Below are 24256 nucleotides of genomic sequence, written 5' to 3' on the forward strand. Positions count from 1 at the left end.
AAGTGTTCAGATCCAGCTTTAAGCCGTAGGTTAGGTTCCTATTGACCTAACTGAACAAAGTGAACTTAAAATAAAGACGACACAAAAAACTTCCAAGTCAAGTTTTGTCAGCGTATATTTTTTTTTACCACACTTGTAATGACTTTTTTGTCCCTATTCATCGCAATATTTCCCAGTGGAGGCTCCTTATTGGGCCTGCGATCGCCAAACTCCAGCTACTTCTTTTCATTGTTCCCCAATTGTCCTCATGAGGCTGTACCAACAACGAACTGTATTTATTTATACGAGTAAATACCGAATCAGTAAAATAATCGGCTATTGTATCAATTAACCATTACACCGATTTGCCTTAATCTGCAAATACCGATAGAGTAGCTAGCGACTAATCTGTTACAGTCCTGATACATTTTATTCTTCTCTTTCTCAAATTGGTTTCATATTATTTATTGATTTGCTTTATTTTACTTTGCTTTTTGTGCCACTCTTGGCTAATTTGCGAAGATGGGGATGAGTGATGATATGATGAAATTGATAAGTGGACACTCACAAACATCCATGCCCAGGCCGGGATTCGAACCCGGAACCCCTGACGTTGTAGCGCGATGTGCTAACCACTCCGTCACGGGGGCGGCTTGGTTTCATATGAATTATTTAATATACATCTTTTAAAAATTGTATTTTAAGATTTTTAAGTCTAGAGTGCAAAAATATTCTAGAAATGTTTGTTTCGTATTTGACTGACCATCTCTTTCCCCCAAATCCGTCCCCATTTGAGCAGGCTTTGGTGATGAGAACAAGGGAGAATTTTACCTTCATTTATTTTAATGTCATGCAGAGTCGGATGCGTAAGTATTGCAAAACAAATTGTCCATTATCATGTTTACTCTCTTGTTTTACTCTTGTTTTTAGCTTCAAGAATCGAAACAAACCGCCAAACAAGATATTGGCAACTTCTGCACAGCATAAGTAAAAAACTAGTTCTTAAAAACACATAGGACGCAAGAGGCTAAATTAATAAAAATAGTAGTGAACAATTTGCCGAGCAATACTTATGCATCCCACAGGGCCTCCCCGATGGCGCAGTGGTAGCGTCGTCGCCTTGTAATCAAGGGGTCCCGGGTTCGATACCCGGTGGAGGCACAAGTGGTTCGGATCCCACTTTAAACTGTAGGTCCAGAACCGATTAGCCTTACTGTGCATAAAGTGGACTTAAAACAACATATCAATCAATCAATTATGCATCCCACTGTACATTGGGATCAATGAGTATTACCGTATAATTTGTCCATCATCATGTTCGTGCACTTTATTTGACCAAAAAAGAGCTTCAAGAATTAAAAGAAAACTCAAAACAAATTGTTGACAACTGCACCAGCAACAATAAATTTTCATCCATAAAAACACATAGAGTATAAGAGAAAAATTAATGAAAATAGCAGTGAACAAAGTTGATGGTCTAGAAGATTTCAAATGTGTATTTAAAGTTATGTTCATGTGGCACAATTCAGAGTAAACTTTACAAGAGAAGCAAAATAATACATTAGATTCTCTTAAGCAAAATTATTTTGGGGCTCTGCCCCCACATCGATAATATTGGGAAAAATACATGCTGCAAGGCTGTATTTCAGAATAGGATGAAAGTTGTAGAAAATTCAGTGATTTCCAGTACGCCCAAAGAACAGTATGATTTCATCTTGATCGTATAGCGTTGTTGTTCAGAAAATGTTTCTGGAACAAAAATGGCTCACATAAGGTCCTGATTTCTTTACCAGTTTTACCATGCATGCGTATTGAGGAGTTTTACAACTTGAATGCTTCTGTTATAATAAGCACCAAACGTCTTCCCTTTTTTTTGTGTGTGTCAATATGTTTCTTCCCACGCTCCCAGTAACGGACAATTTTCTCACGGTGCCCTCACTCCCATCTTGACTGCGATAACCTCATCGCCTCTGGAATGCCCGAGATTACTCGCGTGCTGTAAAGCACAAGCCCCTTCCCGACCTTTCCTTATCGTCGTGTCATATTTACATCCGAGTGGGGGTCATTAAAACGTCTCGCAGGATTTTTTCAGCTCGGAAAGAGAGCACACGGAAGCCTAAGATCTTTCTAGTTCATGAGGGATCTTTTTAGGTCATAAATTGGGGAATACTTTGTACCTGGCAACAGTGAGCTTCGAGAGATTTTATAAATTCTCGTTCTGGCATGCTCTAAGTCTAAGGTGTGTCTGGAAGAAACAAAGCGAAATCTACTGCTTCTACGTGATGAAACGAGTAAGATTAATTACATTTACAATGTCAGCCATTGTCGGATTTAGTGGGAGGCGCACGGGGCACATGCCCCTCCCAAAAGGGATCATTAAATCATTAAATAATGTGTAAGTATTGATAGTATTATATTACAATGAATAAAACTGTTTGAGCAATATTTTCCCACATATTAAAATAATAAAACAAAGTTTAGTGCAAGTATACATTAATCGGGACTAGATTTACTAGACAAATAACTCTACACTTCAAATTGAATTCGGGGCTTGGTTACAAGGCAACTATTCAAGACGAGGGATGGACGATATCGGAAATTAGGTATCGCGATATATCGTCAGACGATAGGACACGATATTTTTTCCGTATCGTGATATCGGCGATATATTGTGTCGGCGATATACTATTCGAATACTTCTGAGAATTGAATGCAAACAATAAGCTAAGCTGTACGCTTTGTGACAGCCTTTGGATGTGAGCGACTGTGTTGCTGATTGTTGGGTTGGGGGAGGGGGTGTCTATCGATGAGTTGAATTTCTTCCATTACTTTGGGTCATAATTTTCAACTCTACAATTATACATTTAGCTCCTTGCAATACCACCATAGCATTACTGGTCACATCTAATACTTCAACAGCATTTCGCCGACCGCTGTGGCAGAGTGACTATCACGCTAAGTCGCCAGGGGTCCATGGGTCGAATCTCGGTCTGCGCATGGGTGTTCTTTGTGAGTGTTTTCTCATCAATTTCATCACATCACCACTCATCCTCATCGTCACGATTACACAGTTAGCCAAAAGTGGCAGAAAATATAAACTTACCACACCAGCAAGTTTACTAATGGAGGAGAAAGTTCTACAATGGACTCAGTACGCAAGCAGATAGGTGGAAGGGCCTTCGCTGTGGCTCATAAGTGATTGCGCGTGGAGCCGAAAGACGTATCCTTGAGGTATGCAGGCACTAAATCAAAGTTGAAAATACATGTAGATGAGCAATAGGTCTGTGTTAATGTGCAGCAAACTTGTGCAACCCTACATCAGAAATCTATTAGATAAGAAACAAAAACAAATTAACCCCATGACGCAATGGTAGCGTCGTCGCTCTGTACACACGGGGACCCGGGTTCGATACTCGGTGGAAGCACATACTAGATCGGATCTCACTTTAAACTGTAGGTGCAGTCCCGATTAGCCTTACTGTGCATAATGTGGACTTAAAGCAACAAATCAATCAGTCAATCAAAAATAAATTAAGATATTCATTTGACTCTCCCTTGTACAATGAAAATAACTACAAAACGTTTTAAAATATTCACAATTACTGTGTAATACGGCATTTTTGTATTGGCAATACAAAGTTACGAAAATATTATTTTGAAAATTTTCAGTTCTTCTAAAATGGAATGGCCAGTGTTTATTTATTTCAAGTTCACTTGTCTACTTTAGACAAGCCTACAGTTTAAATTGAAATCCATAGAAACACACCCCACACATAAATTCAACTTTGTAGATCCCAAAACCAAAACGTTCCTGCGCCACTGCATAATACTTTTGTATGGTTCCTATTCGGAAGCATAAGGTACCTTATGAAGTTCAGAATATACTGCAACAATGATTCAAACATTCTCGGGTGGATGGCTCTGCATTGTTTTCTGATACATATTAACAATGGCGGAAATTCATCTCCTAAGGAGCTTCGAATTACCTACTATATTTATCAAAAAATCATGCTAGTTTCTTTTCATTTTAAGTCTAGAATTAATTTTACGTACGAATGTGTATTAAAAATCCTGTTATTGATTTGAAAACTCATAAACAAACCTTTATGTTCACCTACTACTTCATTTTGTTACAATTTTCCACACACACACATACCAAGGACGTATTTAGGGGGGTCCAGGGGGTCCGGACCCCACCGAAAGATTTATCAAGTACTAAAATTAAATAATGAAAAATTTATTCGTTTAGCCGTTGTTATATAAATTCCTCTGAACTTATTGTAAGACAAGGATTATATTCGGATCATACGGCTTTGAAGGACACGAAGAATGTATTTCGGGGGTCTGGACCCCCCCTCCACCCGATAGACTTATTAAGTACGAAAATTAAATAATGAAAATATACTCGTTTAGCATTTGTTGTATACATTCCTCTAAACTTATTGGAAGATAAGGATTATATTCGTCTTGAGATCGTTCGCTGCGGGACGGCGTAGGTTCGAATCCGGCTCTGGTCGGAATTTATTCGGCCTACGTATAGGGCCGGTGGCAACCCACCATCGTGAGGAAATTGGGAAGCTCCGAATGAGTGAGCGGTAACCCGGTCGAGAAGACCTACAACGGCTGGGGGTTCGACGGGCTGACCACCCGTCACCCCAATACTGGTCTAAGATCTCCACGCTACAACAGGTGACGGAGGAACAGTGTGGGAGGGAGACCAGCAGTCGGTAGGTAAGCCAAGGCCCTCACGGGCTGTAGAGCTATGGGTTATTATTATAAGGATTATATTGGGATCATACGGTTTTGAAGGACAGGGAGGACGTATTTAAGGGGGGAGGGGAGTCCAAGGATCCGGACTCCCCAAAAGACTTACCAAGTTCTAAATTAAGTAATGAAAATATTAGCATTTGTTGCATAATCGATGGTTATTAATTTCCTCTAAACTTTTTAGAAGGCAAGTGTTATATTGGTCCTCCTCCGTAGCCGAGCGGGTAGTCGACCTCCGTGGCGCGCTACAACGCAGAGCGCGCTACAACGCCAGGGGTTCCGGGTTCGAGTCCCGGGTAAGGCATGGGTATTTGTGTTTGTCCAGATGATAAGAAAACTGAGAAACTGTAAAAATTGAAAAGTGTAAAATGAGAAAAAGTGTGAATGGTGGGGATACCTCCGTGTAGGGGGTATTTCCTTTAATAAAAAAGAAAAAAAAGCGGGTTAAGGCGTTCACTCGTCTTGAGATCGTTCGCTGCGGGACGGCGTAGGTTCGAATCCGGCTCTGGTCGGAATATCTTCGGCCTACGTATAGGGCCGGTGGCAATCCACCATCGTGAGGAAATTGGGGAGCTTCAGTCCCGGAAACCTACTATAAAGGCTGGGGATACGTCGGGCTGACCACCCGGCTATTCCAATACTGGTTGAAGATCTCCACGCTTAGAGGTGACGAAGGAAAGCGTGGGAGAGACACCGGCAGTCGGTAGGTAAGCCAAGGCCCTTCAGGGCTGTTGCGCAAAGGATTATTATTAAGTGTTATATTGGGATCATACGGCTTTGAAGCACATTACAAAGAAGATTTATGTACACTGCTGCTCAAAATAATATGCATAAAATTTTAATCAGAAACTTACTTTTGTCCAACTACATGTAACATCATTTTTGGTATTCGATAAATATTCAATTATTCATCTATTTGACATTCATTTTATTGCCAGGGCACTTGTTTTTATGTAAGTTATTCCGATCATAACTACAGGTAAGCTACGTAATGAATATGCGCTGTTATATCTCTATTCTTATACAGTCTTTTTACCTAATTGTGTGATAATAATATAATTTTAAATTTATGTATTGTAATTAGTATTAATTTGATTTAATATAATTATTTTAATTTAAACATTATTATATTATTATTATTATTATTATTATTCCTGAGACACTTGGTTCGGACCCCCCCCCCCCGAAACATATTTCTAGATACGTGCCTGACACATACATATATAAGATAAAGGAAAAATCAACAAACATTTTGATAAAACATTCAAATGCTTACCAAGACAAAATTTATTGTATGAAAAATATATACTAAAAAAGTTACGTTTCCACACACTAACAATATTGAATTTACTGTGAATCTTTGAAGATGATCCTGTTAGAAGGTGGAGACGTTACGTCTTTAGTGTATTTTTTATACAATAAATTTTGCCTTCATCAGCATTTGAATGTTTTATTAACATGGAAACAAGGCTTAACAGTGTTAGCATTTTGATGCATTTCCTAACTTGTAATCAGCTAGATTTTGATATTATTATATATTATTATATTCTATTACATACATTGTAGATAAATAAATATATGTATGTATGAAAATGTAGGTGATTACAGGTAAGGAAATGCAATAAAATGCTTGATGATATTTCCTTTCTTATTTTTTTTCCAACGCACGGAAACCTGTTGTGTTAGATTCTGACCGACGAACTTCAAGCTTACTTTTGTTTACAATCTATTTAGTCTTACTGGTTTTCAAAATTTCCAGTTAAAATCTTAGAATTTTCCACGTTTATTGTTAAATATAGATATCCTGTAAGAAAAAGAACTGGTTCTCTCTGGTTCAACGTTTCAGGAATGTCTGAAAGTCCAACTGGTTCTTACCTCAGCATTTTATAAACAACAGTATATGAACCATTTCTAAGACCGGCAGTATCCCGTTCTCCCATGTGTATCGGATTCATTAAATAGCCATCTTTCGTTTTCCGAAAACATCAGGTATCTCTCTTGTACTACAGCGTGTCCATAAATTAAGTATCTATTTTGTTGAACTAGTGATTACTACATATTGCTTTCAACATGTGCACCATCAAGCATTACGACACACTTCCCATTTGTCGGCAGTGGCGCGAAAGACGTTCTGGAGCATTGCCGGTGTTATGGCGGCAGCAGCTTGTATTATATGCTGTTTCGGAGCTCCTCCAATGTGGTAATGGGTCGGGTGAACACACGTTCTTTGATAAATCTCCAAGCAAAGAAGTCCATGGGCGTGAGGTCAGGGGCCCACATCAGGGATGTCTCGTGCCCAGTCCATTTCCAGGAAAGTGAGTATTCATGAATGTGCGGACATCTAAGGCATAATGACATGGTGCCACTTCTTGCTGACATGTGTTCACCCGACCCTTTACCATATTGGAGGAGCTCCGAAATCGCATTACACAAGCTGCTGCCGCCATAACACCGGCAATGCCCCAGAACGTCTTCGCTCCAATGCCGACAAATGGGAAGTGTGTCGCAATGCTTGATGGTGCACATGTTCAAAGTAATGTGTAACGAACATGCACCATGAAAAACATCGCGAGTAAAATTACTATTTCAACAAAATATAGGCTACTTAATTTATAGACACCCTATATTAAAGAAGGAATACTTTCCAAATATTCTGTATTAACGGTGCATATTTATTGTAATAATAAACATAACCTACACCCTTATGAACACAAAAAATGAGAACCTGAAAAAAAAATCATGCCCAGGCCGGGATTCGAACCCGGGACCCCTGACGGAAGGTAATTGTTGTCCACCGTCTATCTATAGATCCTAAATCAATCCATCCTCGCATAATGAATGAAAACTTTGTGAGGCCCACCATCGGGTGACGAATTCCAAGTCAGAGGGATCCTCCGTGTGTCCGGGCGTAGGCAAGTCGCCGTCAAGCACGTAAGCCCCGCGACAGGTTAAGTTTGCAGCAGATTTTATGTATCAATCCACTCGAGAACGACACTCAGCATCCCCGTGCCAGTCTCGCCCTAACTGCTGAGCTGTTCATATCACAGACAGTGAGAAAATCCGCAGTATTGCAGCGGAACTATATTCTGCGCGCACGTTTGGGTCTATGTATGCGAAAAGTTGCTGCAAAGTTAACCTGTCGCGGGGCTTAGCTATCACGCGGGACAAGCAAGCTGCACCCAAGAGCATGCACGGGATCGACCAAAGCCACCTACGCCACCGAGGCCTCGATAATTTTAGCTTTTAATTGTTCCTTTTGAATTCCTCATTGTTGCCATCGCCCAGGGAGCACTCGTTCAATGTACAACGATTCGAAATCTTTCTGGATGGGTTGCCGTCGTAATATCAGGTTCAATATACAACACTAAATTGAGTAAACCGTTTAGGACAAGGGCAGAAGAAAGACAAAATATAACATATACAATATAATAGAAATGATCGGGTCTAGCTACTTTTTCTAATTCTAGCATAGAGCCTCACCGATGGCGCAGTGGTAGCATCGTTGCCTTGTAATCAAGGGGTCTCGGGTTCGATACCCGGTAGAGGCACATAGTTTTTGCAGATAAATTCGTTAAAAAAATGCAGGATAAATTAAAATTTAACCCGACAGAAGGTAAAAAATGCACTTGAACCTAGAAGGAAAAAAGTGGGATGTAGTTGTCTTGATTGTACGCACTACTATTTTAGCAGGGCAATTCCATTGACAATAGGGGGCATTTTGTGGTCCATTACGGAATAGCTAAAAGATTTTGCAGTTCTCGCTTCAGTCATCTTTTCTATTACGAATCTATTCCCCCAATGCAACTATGGTATCCGCCCGAAAATGTAATTATTCTACAATTTCATCGCAAAGATCAGGCTTATCATGCACTAGAACTATTAAGAGTTTAACATCTGCAATTATTCAGTTGACACACATAATACAACAACTATCGTGAAATGAAATATTAGCAGTTCGAAAAATATCAGACTTGATATCATAAAAGTGTCCTCACAGTATATTCAAAGTGTAACTTGACGCACTGCCAAGAGTGGAAGTATGTGATTATTTCATGACAAGAGAATTAGTGTAAGATTCTATTTCCCAGAGAATTTTTCAAGAGCTTTCTTGTGGAGAACAAAGAAAAAATGTATAATCTAAACAAACAACTTTCTCAAATTCAATGAGAGGTGCTTGAATGTAATGCAATGCCATAACTATACTTTCCTATACATGAAAGCTAGGATATTCGCACACAAATCAGGAAACTAAATAAAAACTAATGAATTATGTTTATTCTTGAAAATACGAATAAAATGTTAGGCATAGAGTCATCAAAAGAGACTTATTGCAGAGTGACTGGGCACAAACTTGAAATTTGCTCTCCTGGGAAAGATACGCACCATAAGCTGCATCAGGATGATTTTAGAATATCAAAAATCATTATAGTGAGCTGCATAATTCATTCTCCACAAATAATGTTTTCCATGCACCATAAGTACTGACAGACTAATTTAGCTGTTACAAGTGCTTCCATATTCCCGCATTCGTCTAGCATTGTTAACGAAATTTTATTTTAGACTTTTTAGTGCTTCTATTTAAGCCTAATACTGTTTACGGCGCGTGTCGATCATTAATAGTTGCCCAGAACGACGAATTTTAATTTCATGTTCAGCTTAATGTAATACTGTTTTTTACTATTCAAGTCAAATCTAAGTCGTGTATTAATTTTGGACACGATATATTTTGCTGACATGATAAATATTATGGATGCTATATCGTTAACAAGGAACATACGTATATCACGTGATAACATGACCAGAATCTACCGATGTTTTATGGTGCAAATAATTCAATAGTGCAAATTTTACTGAAATACTGAGAGAGAGAGAGTTATATTCTGCACCATTGTTGTTACATAACTCTTTAATTTGCTTCGGTCAGAGAAAAATAAACAAGACACAAAATAAAAGAACTGAATGTTACAACGCTGAAACTATATATGAACAATGCTTTTCTTACAAGAAAAAGTCTTATAGTTTCGCGTCGAAAAGAAAGAGCTTTTTTCCTTTTGCTTCGTTTTTATCGCAGCATGGTAAAGAATGCAGTGTACTAGATTGTTCATCATTGTTGAACATGAAGAAGAGAATGTTTGTTGAAAAAAATTCACTGGTATTCCGAGGTTTCTTGAGGTTGTTGGACAAGGAGGATAGAATAAAATGTTTCGAAGGAGCAACACCGATGTATTAGAAATTTGTTATATACAACTGAAAGAGTATCCATAATGGATATTTTGTTGGTAGGAATCATGAAAGGGAACCCAAGCAACCCTGTGACATACACATGTATTAATGTACAAGTTACAAAAACCTGTCTGATTATGACAAACCTTAGAAATAATCTCCCGCATTGCCCACAGCAATGAACGATGCATGTATGTGTATGTATATATATTAATTTATTTATTACACATATTGCTAAATATAGCTATATAAAGGATGAGTGATGAAATGATGGAACTGATGAAGGGACATCACAAGGAACATCGGGAAAATTGTGATAAATAACATCTATTGGATGTGATTAAAGGCTTCCGCTTTGACAGATATTGTATATACTCAGTTTTATAATTAAATATAATGAACGTTACAGCAGTGGCACATCGGAAGTTAAAAAGAAGAACTAATAGAAACTTTTCCTAGCCTCCTAAAATCCTTGTTTTTAACCTTTAACATGTTCAACGAAATATATAAATTATTTGTTAATTAATTTTAATAATGCGGATGTTGTGATTATATAGGATACCTGCACTTCAAATTAAGGAACAAAAATCTCTGATTTTTTTAGACTTGTGATAAAATTTGATTATCGGCCCCGCGTATATTGTGTGCCCCAGGCCTCAGACCCGCCTCCGGCCTGCCCTGCTCTGAACTGCCATGATAATTCTATGTTTAGAAAAAATATATGTTCATAAAGTAAATTATATGTTAGCAATGATTCTATCTTACAACGAAGAACATGCTTGAATGCAAGTTAAACAAAAATCAGACATTTTCGTATCACAACTGCAGTTCTTTGTAGATCTCCCATTCTTTGTAGATCTTGTACAGTGGGATCCATGAGTATTACCGTGCAAATTGTCCATCACCATGTCCATGCACTTTATTTGACCCAATAAGAGCTTCAAGTATTAAAAGAAAATTCAAAACAAGCTATTAACAACTTCTGCACCAGCATACATAAAAATCCATGGCTTAAAAACACATAGGATGTAAGAGAAAAATTAATGAAAATAGTCATGGACAATTTGCACGGTAATACTCATGGATCCCACTGTACGACACTATCCCACCATCTTAGTTTGGGTCTGCCTCTTCTTCTTGTGGAATTCATTCTCTCATTCATGATTCTTCGCGGCATTCTATCCTTATTCATACGTTCTATGTGACCCATCCAACTAATTCTTCTGACTAATAAATCTTACTATATCCTTTTGGTTTAAGATGGAATTTATCTCTTCATTGTTTCGACTTCTCCAAAAATCTCCATCCTTGATTGGTCCATATATTTTTCTGATTCTTTTTCTTTCTGTTTTCCTTAATTGTTGTTCATCTTCTAAACTCAATGTCCATACCTCAGCACTGTAAGTTATTACCGGTCTTATAAGTGTCTTGTAAATCAATAGTTGTGTATATCTGCTAATTAACTTGCTCTTTAGTAATTGTATATTGGTGTAATATGCTTTGTTCCCTGCATTTATTCTTCTCTAATTGTATCATGCATATTATTTTGTTCATTTATCGTCATTCCTACTTGAAGGTTGTTACTGCTTCGAATTTCTTGTCATCTATTGTAAATTGGTGGTAACGTTTTTTACCTTGTTTTGGTGTCAGTAGCATGAATTTGGTTTTGTTTATGTTTGTCTGTAATCCAATTTTATTTGCTTCTTCTTCTAATATTCTGTATGATCTCTTTAATTCTTCTTCTGTTCTGGATATTATAACTACGTCGTCAGCATATGCGTTAATTTGGCTAAGTTAATTAGGAAGTTGATTAGGTAAATTTGAAATTGTTATACAATTAACAATTTTTCGTAAATTACTATATCTCATAAAATTTGTGACTTGTGTTAATAGATGCATTTCTAGTCTGAGTATGCGAAATGACAAATGTAAACTCCACACCTTAAATTAAATATGGCGGTAATACGTGAGCAGGGTGGCTACTCACCGGGAATTCCTTGAATTCCGGGAATTATGCCTGAATTATTGGTTCCGGGAATTATGTGTGAATTCTGCTTGAATTTTTCTCTGTAGACGTGAAAAATTGCAACTTTTATTAATCCAAATTCCATTGAATTTATACATATTTATAAATGCCCTGAGGCAAGTTTTTCACAGTTTAACCTTTATTTTTATCAAGGAAGGAAAAGAAAGCTGCGTGTAAAATAAAACAGAATTCTCTCAATCCGTTTGCTTTGTTAGTGTCCTTTGCGGAACAATCTAACAGACGGAAGATAAGATATCTTGAAGATGATTAGGTAAATTTTAGTCTGAAATTCTTATACAACAATTTGTATATCTTAAATAACAATTTATCGTAGATTACAATATCCCGTAAAATTTGTGACTTTGTTTGTAAATGTATTTCGAGTCGGAGTATCTGAACTAGCAAATTTAAATTCCGGACCTTAAATTAAATATTTTAAATATATATATCGGTTAATTTAATTTAATTTAATTAGAATTATTGGATATATTGGAATCACACAGACCATTTATATTGTTCATATATTTGAGTGTGTCTGTGGGTGGGTGGTGAGAGGCAACAATACGTAAGGTTGAAATAGAGAAAACATGTGCTTGTAGCCTTGAATTTTTGGAAAATTTCCCTTGAAAACCGGGAATTATACTTGAATTTTATCATGGTCTTAGAGTGGCCACCCTGTAATGTAATAAATTTACAAAATCTTTAAAAATGTCAATATTTTTTCGTGGGTTTTTGTAGCTTCACATTACATTTCATGGCTCGGGGGGGGGGGGGGGACATGGCTCCACTGCTTCCCTCTTGGGTACGGGCCTGGTTAATATCTTGATACAAATAACGTAGAACTACTTATGTTACACAAAAGTCTACTGCAATATCTGTATAATCAAAGGGACCTGGTTTCATTTCCTGGTTGAGGTACCTTGTATACAGTGCCTCCTATTCTACTTTGGAACTAAAGTCCCGATTAGTTTAACTGACTAAATAATGGACCTAAAACCAACAATGTAATTATCCTGATGTGCTATTTTTGTCTGTGTGTGTGTGCGTGCACGCGTAAGATGTTTTTAATATGCAGGAAGATTTACACATTATATTTCTGATTTTAAGTCTCCCCACTCCATTATGCTTACATTATATTCTGTGCCCCTCCCAGAAACTATATAGATCCCCTTATGATGCCAGCTATAAAAATGTTACAATATTTTATTCGGATCCGTTGTACAACGTAAAGATTTAAAAAACATAATTTTTATTGTATTAGCAAATTTACACATGGATGTTTTGACTAGCAAACCTGGGTCTTAAATTTATGTTTGAGTGAGAATACTTCGTATCTATCTGGCAACAGTGTGCTTCAAGAGAGATTTCTTTTATTTGTCTTGTTTTTGCATTAATTAATGTTAATTAATGTGTGTGTCGAAGAAACAAAGTTAACAAGATTTTTAAAAACCTAGTGCTTAACCAATTCAACAAGTAACATAAATTACCTGTTTTATGCCACTTATAAAAATGTTGCAATATTTAATTCGTAAAAATTATATAACATCTATTACATTAGTAAACCTTTAAAAAGCATTTTTATTGCATTAGCAAGTGGATGTTTGTTCTAAAAATTTTGGCCTGCAATATATATACTTGTACAGTGGGATCCATGAATATTACCGTGCAAATTGTCCATTCGTGCACTTTATTTGACCCAATAAGAGCTTCAAGAATTAAAAGAAAACTCAAAACAAGCTGTTGACAACTTCTGCAGCAGCATACATAAAAATCCATCCCTTAAAAACACATAGGATATGAGAAAAATTAATGAAAATAGTCATGGATAATTTGCACGGTAATACTCATGGGCCCCACTGCACGTTTACTTATTTGACATCACTTTCTACATTTCTGCATCTAATACTTCTCTTTCTCCTTTGTTTCAGCCCCAACGTCTGTAGATCTCGTTACCGCGTTTATTGTTGTCCTGGATGGACGCGAAAACAACCAAATGGACTTTGTATCATTCGTAAGTAGTTTATTGTTGTTATTATTAAGTGTAATAGGTGTAATGTACAGGGTACGTGTGAAGTTTCATCAGAGCTTGGGGATACCATACACGGTGGCGAATTCAGGTGTAAGTACGAAAACAGAAAATTCATATACTGACAACGAAATCATTGGGAGGGGAGGATAGATACGTTCATATTATTATTATTATTAACAACAACAAACTTTGCTTTGAATCACGCAATACAGTACCAAAGAAGTATCCAAAAATTGAGAAAAGTTGTAGGAATGTATAAGAATATAGGAATCTTGGAAAGAACGAAATTAATTACTAGAATATTCTTCAAGAGCATTTTTTTTTTCAATCAACTTAAGCATTGCTCTCAAGAAGTATGCTTGCTTGTCGCTAGCACTCCAGTTTCACGTTTACTTATCACACAACTTTCCTCTCTGTGCTTTCTACGAATGCCAAATCTCGGTGGGCGAGCGAGAACCCCAGGGTTCGAATCGCAGCTTGAGCATGAGTGTTACTTTGCGAATGTTCTTTCGTTAATTTCATCCTCGTACTCGTGAATAGGTAAAATTGACGCAAAAAAAAAACAAACAAAAAAACAACTGTGTAGATTAAGAAAAGATGAAAATATAAATTTTAGTCGTACGCTGTCAAAATGTGAAAGCTTATTTTATTTTTATTTTTCCAGACCAACGCACTGAATCCCGTCATCGTTGTTATTTGGATTTTTAGAAAATAAAATCCAGAGTACGCTACTGAAATAAAAGTAACCAGTTGTAAAATAACTTTGATTTAGGCAAAATTTTCATATAGGCTACCTTGCACACTATTTAAATTATTGAACTTGTAGTCTCGGTCTCGTCTCGAAGAGTGTTTTCGTATTCTCATCTCGATTAATAAACGGTGAACTCCCCTTTTCTTCTTCCTCTGTTTCTTTTCCTCGATTTCTTGCAATCTGTTTCTCTTTTCTTTCTTCCTTCCTCGTGTCCTGTATTTATTTTATTTTCGATGTGCCCCTTTCTTTCTCTCCTCTCCTTTCTTTTACTTTCCGTAACTTACAACATTTTATTCTTTCTCTCTCTCAATCTTTCTTCCTCAACTTCAATGAGTATAGAATTTCTAGAGTGCCTGAAACGAATTGAATGCAAAGTTCTGCGTAACTATCGACCGGGAAGTCAAAGTTTGTCCACTTCATGCACACATAGACTAATCGGACTGGACTTACAGTTTAATGTGGGATCCATCGAGGGCCACAGGTGCAGGTCCCCCCGCAATGCCTGCGATGTTCTCTATGTGCTACTGAAATTTTGTATAAGCCCAGAAATTAAACAGGTAGTGCCACATATGCTGAAAATCTATTTACCAAGCAGTTGTCTTGGGTTAACAACAGGGCCGGCGTTAGGTGGGTGCGAAGCCTGGTGCATACAATACACACAGGACATTTTTCAGAGCTCAGGAAAAAAAAAACCCAACAGGTTTCTGATCCTTAGTCTGGTATCTCTCCCATGTGATAATTTAAATTTAAACATTATTACAATTAATAAACAATTAATTTATATTAAGTAAGTCTTGAAGCTTTCCTGGCGAGGAGTGATGAAAAGATTCTCTCGGGCTAGCGACCAGGTGAGTTGTGGTATAGATTCCAAACTTTCGAGAGCCAACGTCACTCTCATCTTTAGGGTAAAAGTTGGGTGTCGTGCGACGAGCGCACGTACATCGAGCGCACACTTCCTGAATGACCTTTATACGACCGTATAACGAGCGCACACATATTTTTCTACCTTTATGATTAAATGTCAACCTCCCTCACACTTTTTTCCAGACTTGGAACTGGACAATGTGTATGTAATCTAATACACAATGGTGGTTTAATGGTTGTTGTATATTAGCAACGGCTTCGTCAGATTTTTTAGGATTAATACTTTTTAATTCAGCACTCAGCTTCGTCAAAACCTTTCACAATAATGTTTTCAATCGGCAATAGCCTCGTCACATAAGGTTAATGGCTTTCAACCAAACTTGGACACACGATAGAACTCTGAGGCAGTGAAGCAAGTCTTCAGGTTCAGCATATTTTTCTAGAATGGCTTGTATGCGTCGTTCCGTTTCCATTGCATCTCCTCTTCATGCTTTGGCAAGGGCGGCGCCAGAAATTTTCGACCGGGTGGGCAGAAGCCGTATATTCATAAATTAGGGTGGGCAGTATAAATGTAAGACCTTCTATGAGTTTTACATGCACTCATGCCCCCCCCCCTTTTTACAGGGTGTCCTAAACAACTTCAACAACGGTTGGATGCTGGTAGATATAAAAAAAAACAAGGAACTTTTCCTAATACACATAACCTCGAAAGTGCTTAGTTTCTGATCTATGAGCGCTGAACATCTAACCTGTATGTATGCAACCCAACTCACCAAACGATTGTTCTGGCATAACTTCCTGGGACGCGTAGCAAGGTTGCCACTTGAATTTAAAAACAACAACTTGGGAGTCATATCTGTGCAAAATACAAAAGAGTAATTATACTTGCGATGTTGTAAACAAAGGTGTGCGCAGACTAATTTAACTTCCTTAAGGGAAGTTTCAGTTACCTATCTGGACAAGGGTAGCCTAATTGTCGTAACTTCATGTTCCTTTTCACAGAAACTATTACGTATATGAACATAAAATTTTAACATTATAGAATGAGCATTTGTTATCACTTTAGCACAGGTTTTACTATAACTGTGTCGATATTTTAAGTAATGAAAGTAAACAATTGAAAATGATAAATACAAGGCTATATCTCTACAGGTACTATCAGCTGAATCACTCTCACGAAATACATCTGTAGGTTCAATTTTACCATGTTTTATAATGCACATTACTTCATAAAATATATTGCTGTGCCTGGTCACCCGATAGTTAATGCCATGTGTTATATGTCATTTTAAACCGTAGAATTCAGATGCAAGCAAAAATCTGAAAATTTATACGCTTGGCATTGAAAGAGAAGGGAAAGAGAGCATTTCTTTGAACATGAAAGTCTTATTGGAAATGTTGGAAGGTTGCATTAACAAACAAATCAGTCTTCGGGAAAAGAACAAGTACGGGCCGATATTTGAAGGGGCTGCGATTTATAAAGGAAAAAATAATTTATTTACTACGTGATTACTGATTACTATAGTAAAGGAATATCACATTGTTTTGTGGAGAGGGAGAGAAACAAATACTCAAGAGCTGGTCATCTCAAATGAAACGAAATTCCTTACTTTCTTACCACGGATATTAGTTTCATTATTTTAATGGTAGTAAATTTTTTTATTTGCTTTTATTTGCTTTTATTTGAGAAGACATTTGGGGTAGCCAGGTACCTTTGGCACCCTCGTGTACACACCTATGGCTGTTAGAAGTATTTACAGCATTTAAAAACTGACCAAGACTAAGAATTTCCAACAAATGCGGACTGAAATTCAAGACTATTCATTCTAAAATGTCCCCATCATGTTTCGAGTGTCGTGTAGTATCGTGAATCGCGAGATTCACATACGACATGTTGATGAAATCGACGAACTGAGAAATGCAAACATAGTGTGTTCGCCATCTTGTTTCACACGCAGCCTGTTATTTATTTATTTTTAAATGGCTAATTGAGTCACTCACATAATACGGGGATAAACCCCTTACTGTAAAGAATGAATAGTAATAGCTCTTACAATAAAATTAAAAACAACGTTTTAACATTAATTAATTCGCACATTAAAACTAATACATGATAACTAAAATCAATCCGACCAGGATAAAGGTGTCACTACATCACGTGTGCATTCCGAGCGCCCAATACAGCTCAGCGTTTGACATAAGTATGGATAATGTCTTATTAGCAAAATTTAAAAAAAAACAAAAAAAAAAAAACAAGGTCCCGGGTATAAATCAAATTCTTAGTTCATTCTGCATAATATTTAGCTAGGCTAAAGAAGGACATTTTGGCAAAATATCACCGGGAAGTAATAAATAAATAAATAATATTGTATGTATGTTTTGAAGCAAAAAGTTCTAAAATTTCGTCCCTATTCTATGTTAACCACAATAAAAATCACATTATTACATAAAGTGGATTGAAAACAACAACTCATGTAAGAAGATTTCTAAATACGGTTGCTAACTCATTATCAAGTCAATAATTCTGCAGCTATTTTTCAAACCTACAGAGCTGTTTTATCAAAATCGATTTTTGTGATTGCTTCTTATTAGTAGAACGAATATAAAATTGTTATTTTTTATTTTATTTTGGATACCATATCGAAATTAGAACATGACAGGTATATACAATCGTGATGATAAGGGACATATTAAATTACCTCTGTCTTAGTATTTCAATGTTGACCTAACTAAACAACTTTGTGTGTTGCTGGAGGAAGCAACGCGAAGAAGAGGTTTTTATTTGTTTAACAGATCACCTTAATCATACCCAGGCCGGAAGCCCGGAGTTGACAACATCAAGCAACTCCACTCCACCCCTTCTACACTCAGTTTCAGTTATAACTTTTTGGCCAAGTTATGGCAGACAGTTAATTATATTTCTATATTTTTGTCACATTTCAAGTATTTATTTCTTTTCATTATGTGGCACATTTTCAAAGCAATTTGATGCATCGTCCCTGTGAAGGCCAGGAGCTGCAGCCCTCAGGCCCATAATCCTGTTCTAATATTGATCATTTTCTGCACAATTTTGCACCTCCCATAAAGCTTCCTAAGCCTACTGGCTGCTTAAGCATACAAGTGGGCATTAGATCACAGTTTTTGTTTCAAAAGCTTTGGAAAGTCCTTTCGCTTTCCAATGATAAAGTTAAGGAAGTTGAAAGAAAAGCTTAAAATAATTCCATTCAACTTATTATTTACTCTGACTTGCGTAAACCTATTCACAAAATCAGTGTTTCGGCAAAGGACAACAAAGCTTTATAATAAATGATAATATGTGAACTTGTCTGTAATTAATATTCACAAGTAAAATATACATGGAGTCAACACCATAAAATTTTTATTTATTGAACCATTCGCATTTTCCAAAGTGTATATATTTATTGAATTTGATTGGGTGGGCACAGTAATTTTTGGGTGGGCAATAGCCCATCCGTGCCCACCCCTGTGCTTTGGATTCCCAAGTCTTGAGTAATGTTGCCCACGGGACGAGACGGGACAGGCTTTTAAAAATTCGAGACGAGATTGATCATGTGTCCCGAGACAAACGAATATTTTCGAGACGAGACAGCATTTCACAGCATTTCCACGAGACGAAACAGGCCAAAGTCTCGTCTCGTGGGCAACACTAGTCTTGAGCCACTATCCTACCGCTTATCTCTTCCGCTTCTTCTATTATTTTCTGGAGAAGTAGGTAAACGTTCGGATTCGGTGCTCCGACGATCCTGTTGAACTTGTTGTTCCATTCTTCAACAGGATTATTTGTCCGGTGTCTTTGGCCGGAAACATTCCATACATTGATTGGTATATTCTCGTTGTTCAACCACTGCTCCACAAAATAGTCCAGGAATTTTGTTAATTTTAGATCCTGTGGCGCGTTCTCCATAATCCCGAGCGAGGTTTCGTCGACTTTTTTCTGTAGGTATCAACGCCAAAGCAGCACACATCATGCATGTTTTCCTAATCTCCTCGTTTTCTTTGTACACACCACGGCAAGAGAAATAGTAGGCAAATTGTCCACCACTATTTTCATTCAGTCAGTTTTCCACAATATGATGATCATGAATTAAAATAAAAACGTCAACCGACAGAGGACAACAAATGCTTTACATGAACAGAAATTCATTTCTTAAAACAACACAGGATGTAGAACAAAGAGTAATGAAAATAGTGATGTACAATTTGCCTACTATTATCTTTGCCGTTGACTGTACTCCTTTGCTAAACCTAGTTGTATCTGCCTCCACAGACACTGGTTAAAATTATAATTAGAACTAGACACGAGTCTGTGGGAACACATCTCTGATCACCGCTACCTCAAAGTCCAATTTAACGGTTTTCGGAGACCAACCCCGACGTTTTAACGCTTCAAAAAGTTACACGTACGTCGATTTCTTCTTATCCTCCAGTAAGACGTACACCGCTGGAAAAAATTTTGTTTCTTTTTCTGAACTTCCACAATCAGCATGGATTGTATAAATCTGTTGAAACTGTTTAGAACAGCTTTTGAATGTGTCGTCTAAGAAGAAAGAGTCTCTGTATTGTATAATAACTTTCTGCCACTGTCACTTCCAAATATCATGCATTTCTTTCCATTATTCAGAGTTATGTCGAACATAAGGAAGCTCGTCCCTTCGGAAAGCCGCAGCATCTCCTAATTGAATGAAATTTCGGAACTGTCGGCCGGATTTTGCGTAGTCCCCAGAGCTCTTCTGCGTTCTCGGCACAGATTGCCTTTTACGTTCTCGTATCTAGGAATTTCGGTTACCAATTCGTATCCCCAGTTCAACAGTTTACCAAACTGTTGCTTGTAGATGGCGTTGACTGGCGTCGAAAGGTCCTTTCTGGTTGTTTTCCTGCACTTATACTTGGCTTTCTCTACTTCCGACTCAGCAACGTTTGGCACACATTGATGAGGTGTCGATTCCAAATCATCGTTGTTCGATGACGTTTTCACTGAACCCTTGCACTTGAGTTGCCGTTCCTTCACACACCGCCAGTGGATAATGTTCTCAGTTGACGGCCAACACGGTATCGAAATCCGTTGAGCAGAAGACTAGGTTTACTCTTGTAAAACTTGAAAAACTACACAAAAACAAAGCGCTCTGAACCACGACTTTCTCACTACAAATACTTTGCAAGAATAAACCAACTTTACACATTTCAATCTCCTTCTTGCCTGCACCACCTGCACCTTGGATATGCTAGGGTGACTCACTTTATGTGACCTTCACGTGCGCTCGATGAACGGCTTCTCTTCTCTGTGCGCTCGAAATACCGTGCGCTCGATACATGTGCGCTCGCCGGATGTAATTAAAGGTTGAGAGTGACGTTAGCTCTCGAAAGCTTGGAATCTTTTCCACAACTCACCTGATCGATAGCCCGAAAGAATCAAAGAAGCTCAGTGGGGATAGCGAACATGTGTGAAAGGGGGGAGGGGTACTAAATAAATAAATTAATAAATAAATTTGAGAAAATTTAGGAAACACTCAGGTAACAGGGCAAGTATAGGGAAAGATTTCAAATGAAATAGTGTTTGTGAACTCCCAAGCAGTGGTGAAGGTGGAAGCAGACTAAAAAGGAGGAAGGGTGTAGGGAAAGCACACGAAAATTTTTGCACTTGTATGGTATGTATAGCTGTAACGGCTCATACTGGAATAAAATAAATTCTATTCAAATAAATTCTATTCAAAGAATCTTTTCATAATTAATTTATGTATTAATGTTGGTCCAGTGGCACAGAAAAGTACTTTATGCCACTGGGCTACTGGCGAGAAAGGAATCACACTATCTGTAACTTCAAGTTGGGAGGTGGCTGTCTCATAGGGCGACGACGCTTGTTAGCAGAAATATTTCTTCTCAAAGAATATAGATATTTTGCTTGTTTTTCTCCGTTGTGGCCCTATCAGCGAATTGGTCGATTTTGATCATGTGACCTGCAGGAATGTATGGGATGAAATACGATAGCATTTTTAGTGACACTTAAATCTTCCACCTACTCATATATTGCAAATAGGTTATTCGCACTAGTTAATTGGACAAAACACAACACAAGAACGCATTCTCCTGTTACGGTGAAACACGACGTAATAACTTCACATTCGCTTCACACCGAAGCACGAGGCGAACTCGTAGCAGAAATAGTAAGGTAATTCAGTTCTCCTCAACAAAATGCGATCGATTACAATATTTCTGCAACTCTATCCCGTATTGAATGATTGATCTCATTTAGTCTGCCTTCATCCTTGATGTGTGTGTGATTTGCGTGTGCAGTCAGTGTGCAAACTATCTGTTTCTTGTTCCGAAAGAAATAACCGCTTTCAGAGAATCACAAATTAAATTAACGGTTGTTGTCTCTTTATAGGGAGCTTGATTTTTCGGTGGTTTATTTTCAAAAATCCTCAATTTTCTGCTATTTTTCACAAAATTCGATATTTTATTTTACCACATTTTTCTCCCAAAAAGCTAAAATTATACTTCCATTTGCTTTTAAACGAAGTATTTTAAATTGTAGGTTACATGGCCTACGCATGTTTGTGAAGGTTGGATGAGTTGGAACCGATTTTTGAGGAAGTTATTTTCCATTATTTCTCGCGCGACAAAAATCCGGTAGGTGTGCTCTCGGTTCCACTAAAATCGACCCCCTTCGGTGGGTAACGCAAAAGTGTCTCACTCGACGAACACCTATGTTACGGAACGGCTCCCATATGACAGTATATGTTCGCACTCAATCTCCTGTCAAAGCCGCTTCGTGAAAAAAACATCCATTACACGTGGCTTCGTGTAGGTATCAGAATTATTCCATGTGTTGCACGCATTGTAGCGTTATAAAATTTTGGAAAACGTGAGCATCACACATGCAGTAAGCCTAAAACAAAAGAATGTTGGATTTTCGCGGTACTTTTCCTTGTTTAAGCACAAAAAGTATTGAAATTAGCGAAAAGGCCACAATTCCTATTTTATGGTAAAGTCGCTTTATTTCGTGATTTCGAATGGGTGAAAAATGTGTTCCGAACATGTCACTCCACATTTATAATTTTTTTTTTCTGTGTTGTCGCGTTTGCGAAAAATCAAGGTATCTATCTGCAGGTTAACCGCGATGAGACGAATGATGATTACAGGATATAACTGAAAGGAAAAACTCAATATGCTGACCAAGGCAGTAATTTATTTTATTATAAAAGATAAACTAAACGTAACGTTTCAACCTTCTAGCAAGGTCTTCTTCAGACTCTGCACCAAGTACAAATGTAACAAGGTACAAAAACAGGACGATATATATACACAAACATTACTCCCCTCCATACTTTTAGAAAGTTGTTCTGGAACATTGTAGCAGGTGGCTTTCTCTTGTCAACTGTACTTTCACCTAAAAGGCTAAACATATTTACTTCCATCTAGAATGTGGTTGGACTCTTTATCTCACGCTCTTTTTCCTTCATTCTTCTTCCTTCTTCTCTCCTCTTTCTCTCTTGTCCTTTCCACTCTTTCTAACACCTTTTTCCATTCTTTGTTTAACTTCAGTCCCTAATTCCAGTTCATTGTGTCTTCTTCACCTTTCTTCTCTATTTCCTTGGCCTCCTTCCATTTTCTCACTAGTATTCTCTTCTCCCTTCCTATCTGCTTAGCCTCATCCCACTCTTTGTCATGTCCTGTTTCTCTCGTGTGTTTAAATATCGTATTTCTCTCTCTTAAGTCGTACATCATCCCTATGTTGTTTCAACCTGTCTTTCAGCCTCTTTTTCGTTTCTCCTATGTACACATAGCCTTTTAACATGTTAGGTGAAAGTACAGTTGACAAGGGAAAGCCACCTGCTAGAATGTTCCAGAACAACTTTCTAAAAGTCTGGAGGGAAGTAATGTTTGGGTATATATATCGTCCTGTTTTATACCTTGTTACATTTGTACTTGGTGCAGAGTCTGAAGAAGACTTTGCTAGAAGGTTGAAACGTTACGTTTAGTTTATCTTTTATAATAAAATAAATTACAGCCTTGGTCAGCATATTGAGTTTTTAATATCATGGAAACAAGGCTTAATGGTGTTATAACTGAAAGGACAATCACGTATGGCTAGGTCGGTTCTGGAATCTTGAGCGAGTCAGATGCACATTAGAGTCTATACTAAAATTAATTAATTTGACTGAGTCAAGCTGGTATTATAAACAGTAAAAGTGATAATTTGCATAACACACCACTTAGAAAAGATGTAAGTCGCCATATTTTTAAAAGTGAAGGTCCTTATTATTCGATACTTCATTACCACCCGTGAATGGGGAGGGAGAGTTCTGACTGGGGAGCGCCCAGTCCTCAGCCCTTCCCTCTGAAAACGTCACTGGCTTTGATGTGATTTGCTTACTCTTTCGAATGACTCGTGCAAGAGTCCAATTAGTCACTAATCGCTACGTATGCATCAAACTTACACTCGCCTACTTCGAAAAGACAAGCAATAATATCAACGAGTCATTCAATCACTTGGAGGGTAAATTCTTTTCCGCTCGCCATAAGAAACACTCGCTCACTATGTTTCTGTTGCCTTCCTTTCCCTTCCGCTGAGAATGTGGCAACCAAGGTGTTCAAA

General features: G+C 37.6%; 1 protein-coding gene across 1 annotated transcript in view; it reads left to right on the forward strand.

Annotated features, from left to right (window-relative positions):
- Window positions 1-24256, forward strand: part of LOC145984988 (fibrillin-2-like) — a 327365-nt gene that overhangs the window by 94945 nt on the left and 208164 nt on the right. The window contains exon 2 of the mRNA XM_083118469.1: window positions 13924-14006. Coding sequence (XP_082974595.1) covers window positions 13924-14006 — 83 coding nt within the window. The remainder of the gene's footprint in view (window positions 1-13923; window positions 14007-24256) is intronic.

The sequence above is a fragment of the Lepisma saccharinum genome, chromosome 3 (genome assembly GCF_977018435.1).
Source record: "Lepisma saccharinum chromosome 3, izLepSacc3.1, whole genome shotgun sequence".
In the NCBI taxonomy this organism is placed as follows: Eukaryota; Metazoa; Arthropoda; class Insecta; order Zygentoma; family Lepismatidae; genus Lepisma; species Lepisma saccharinum.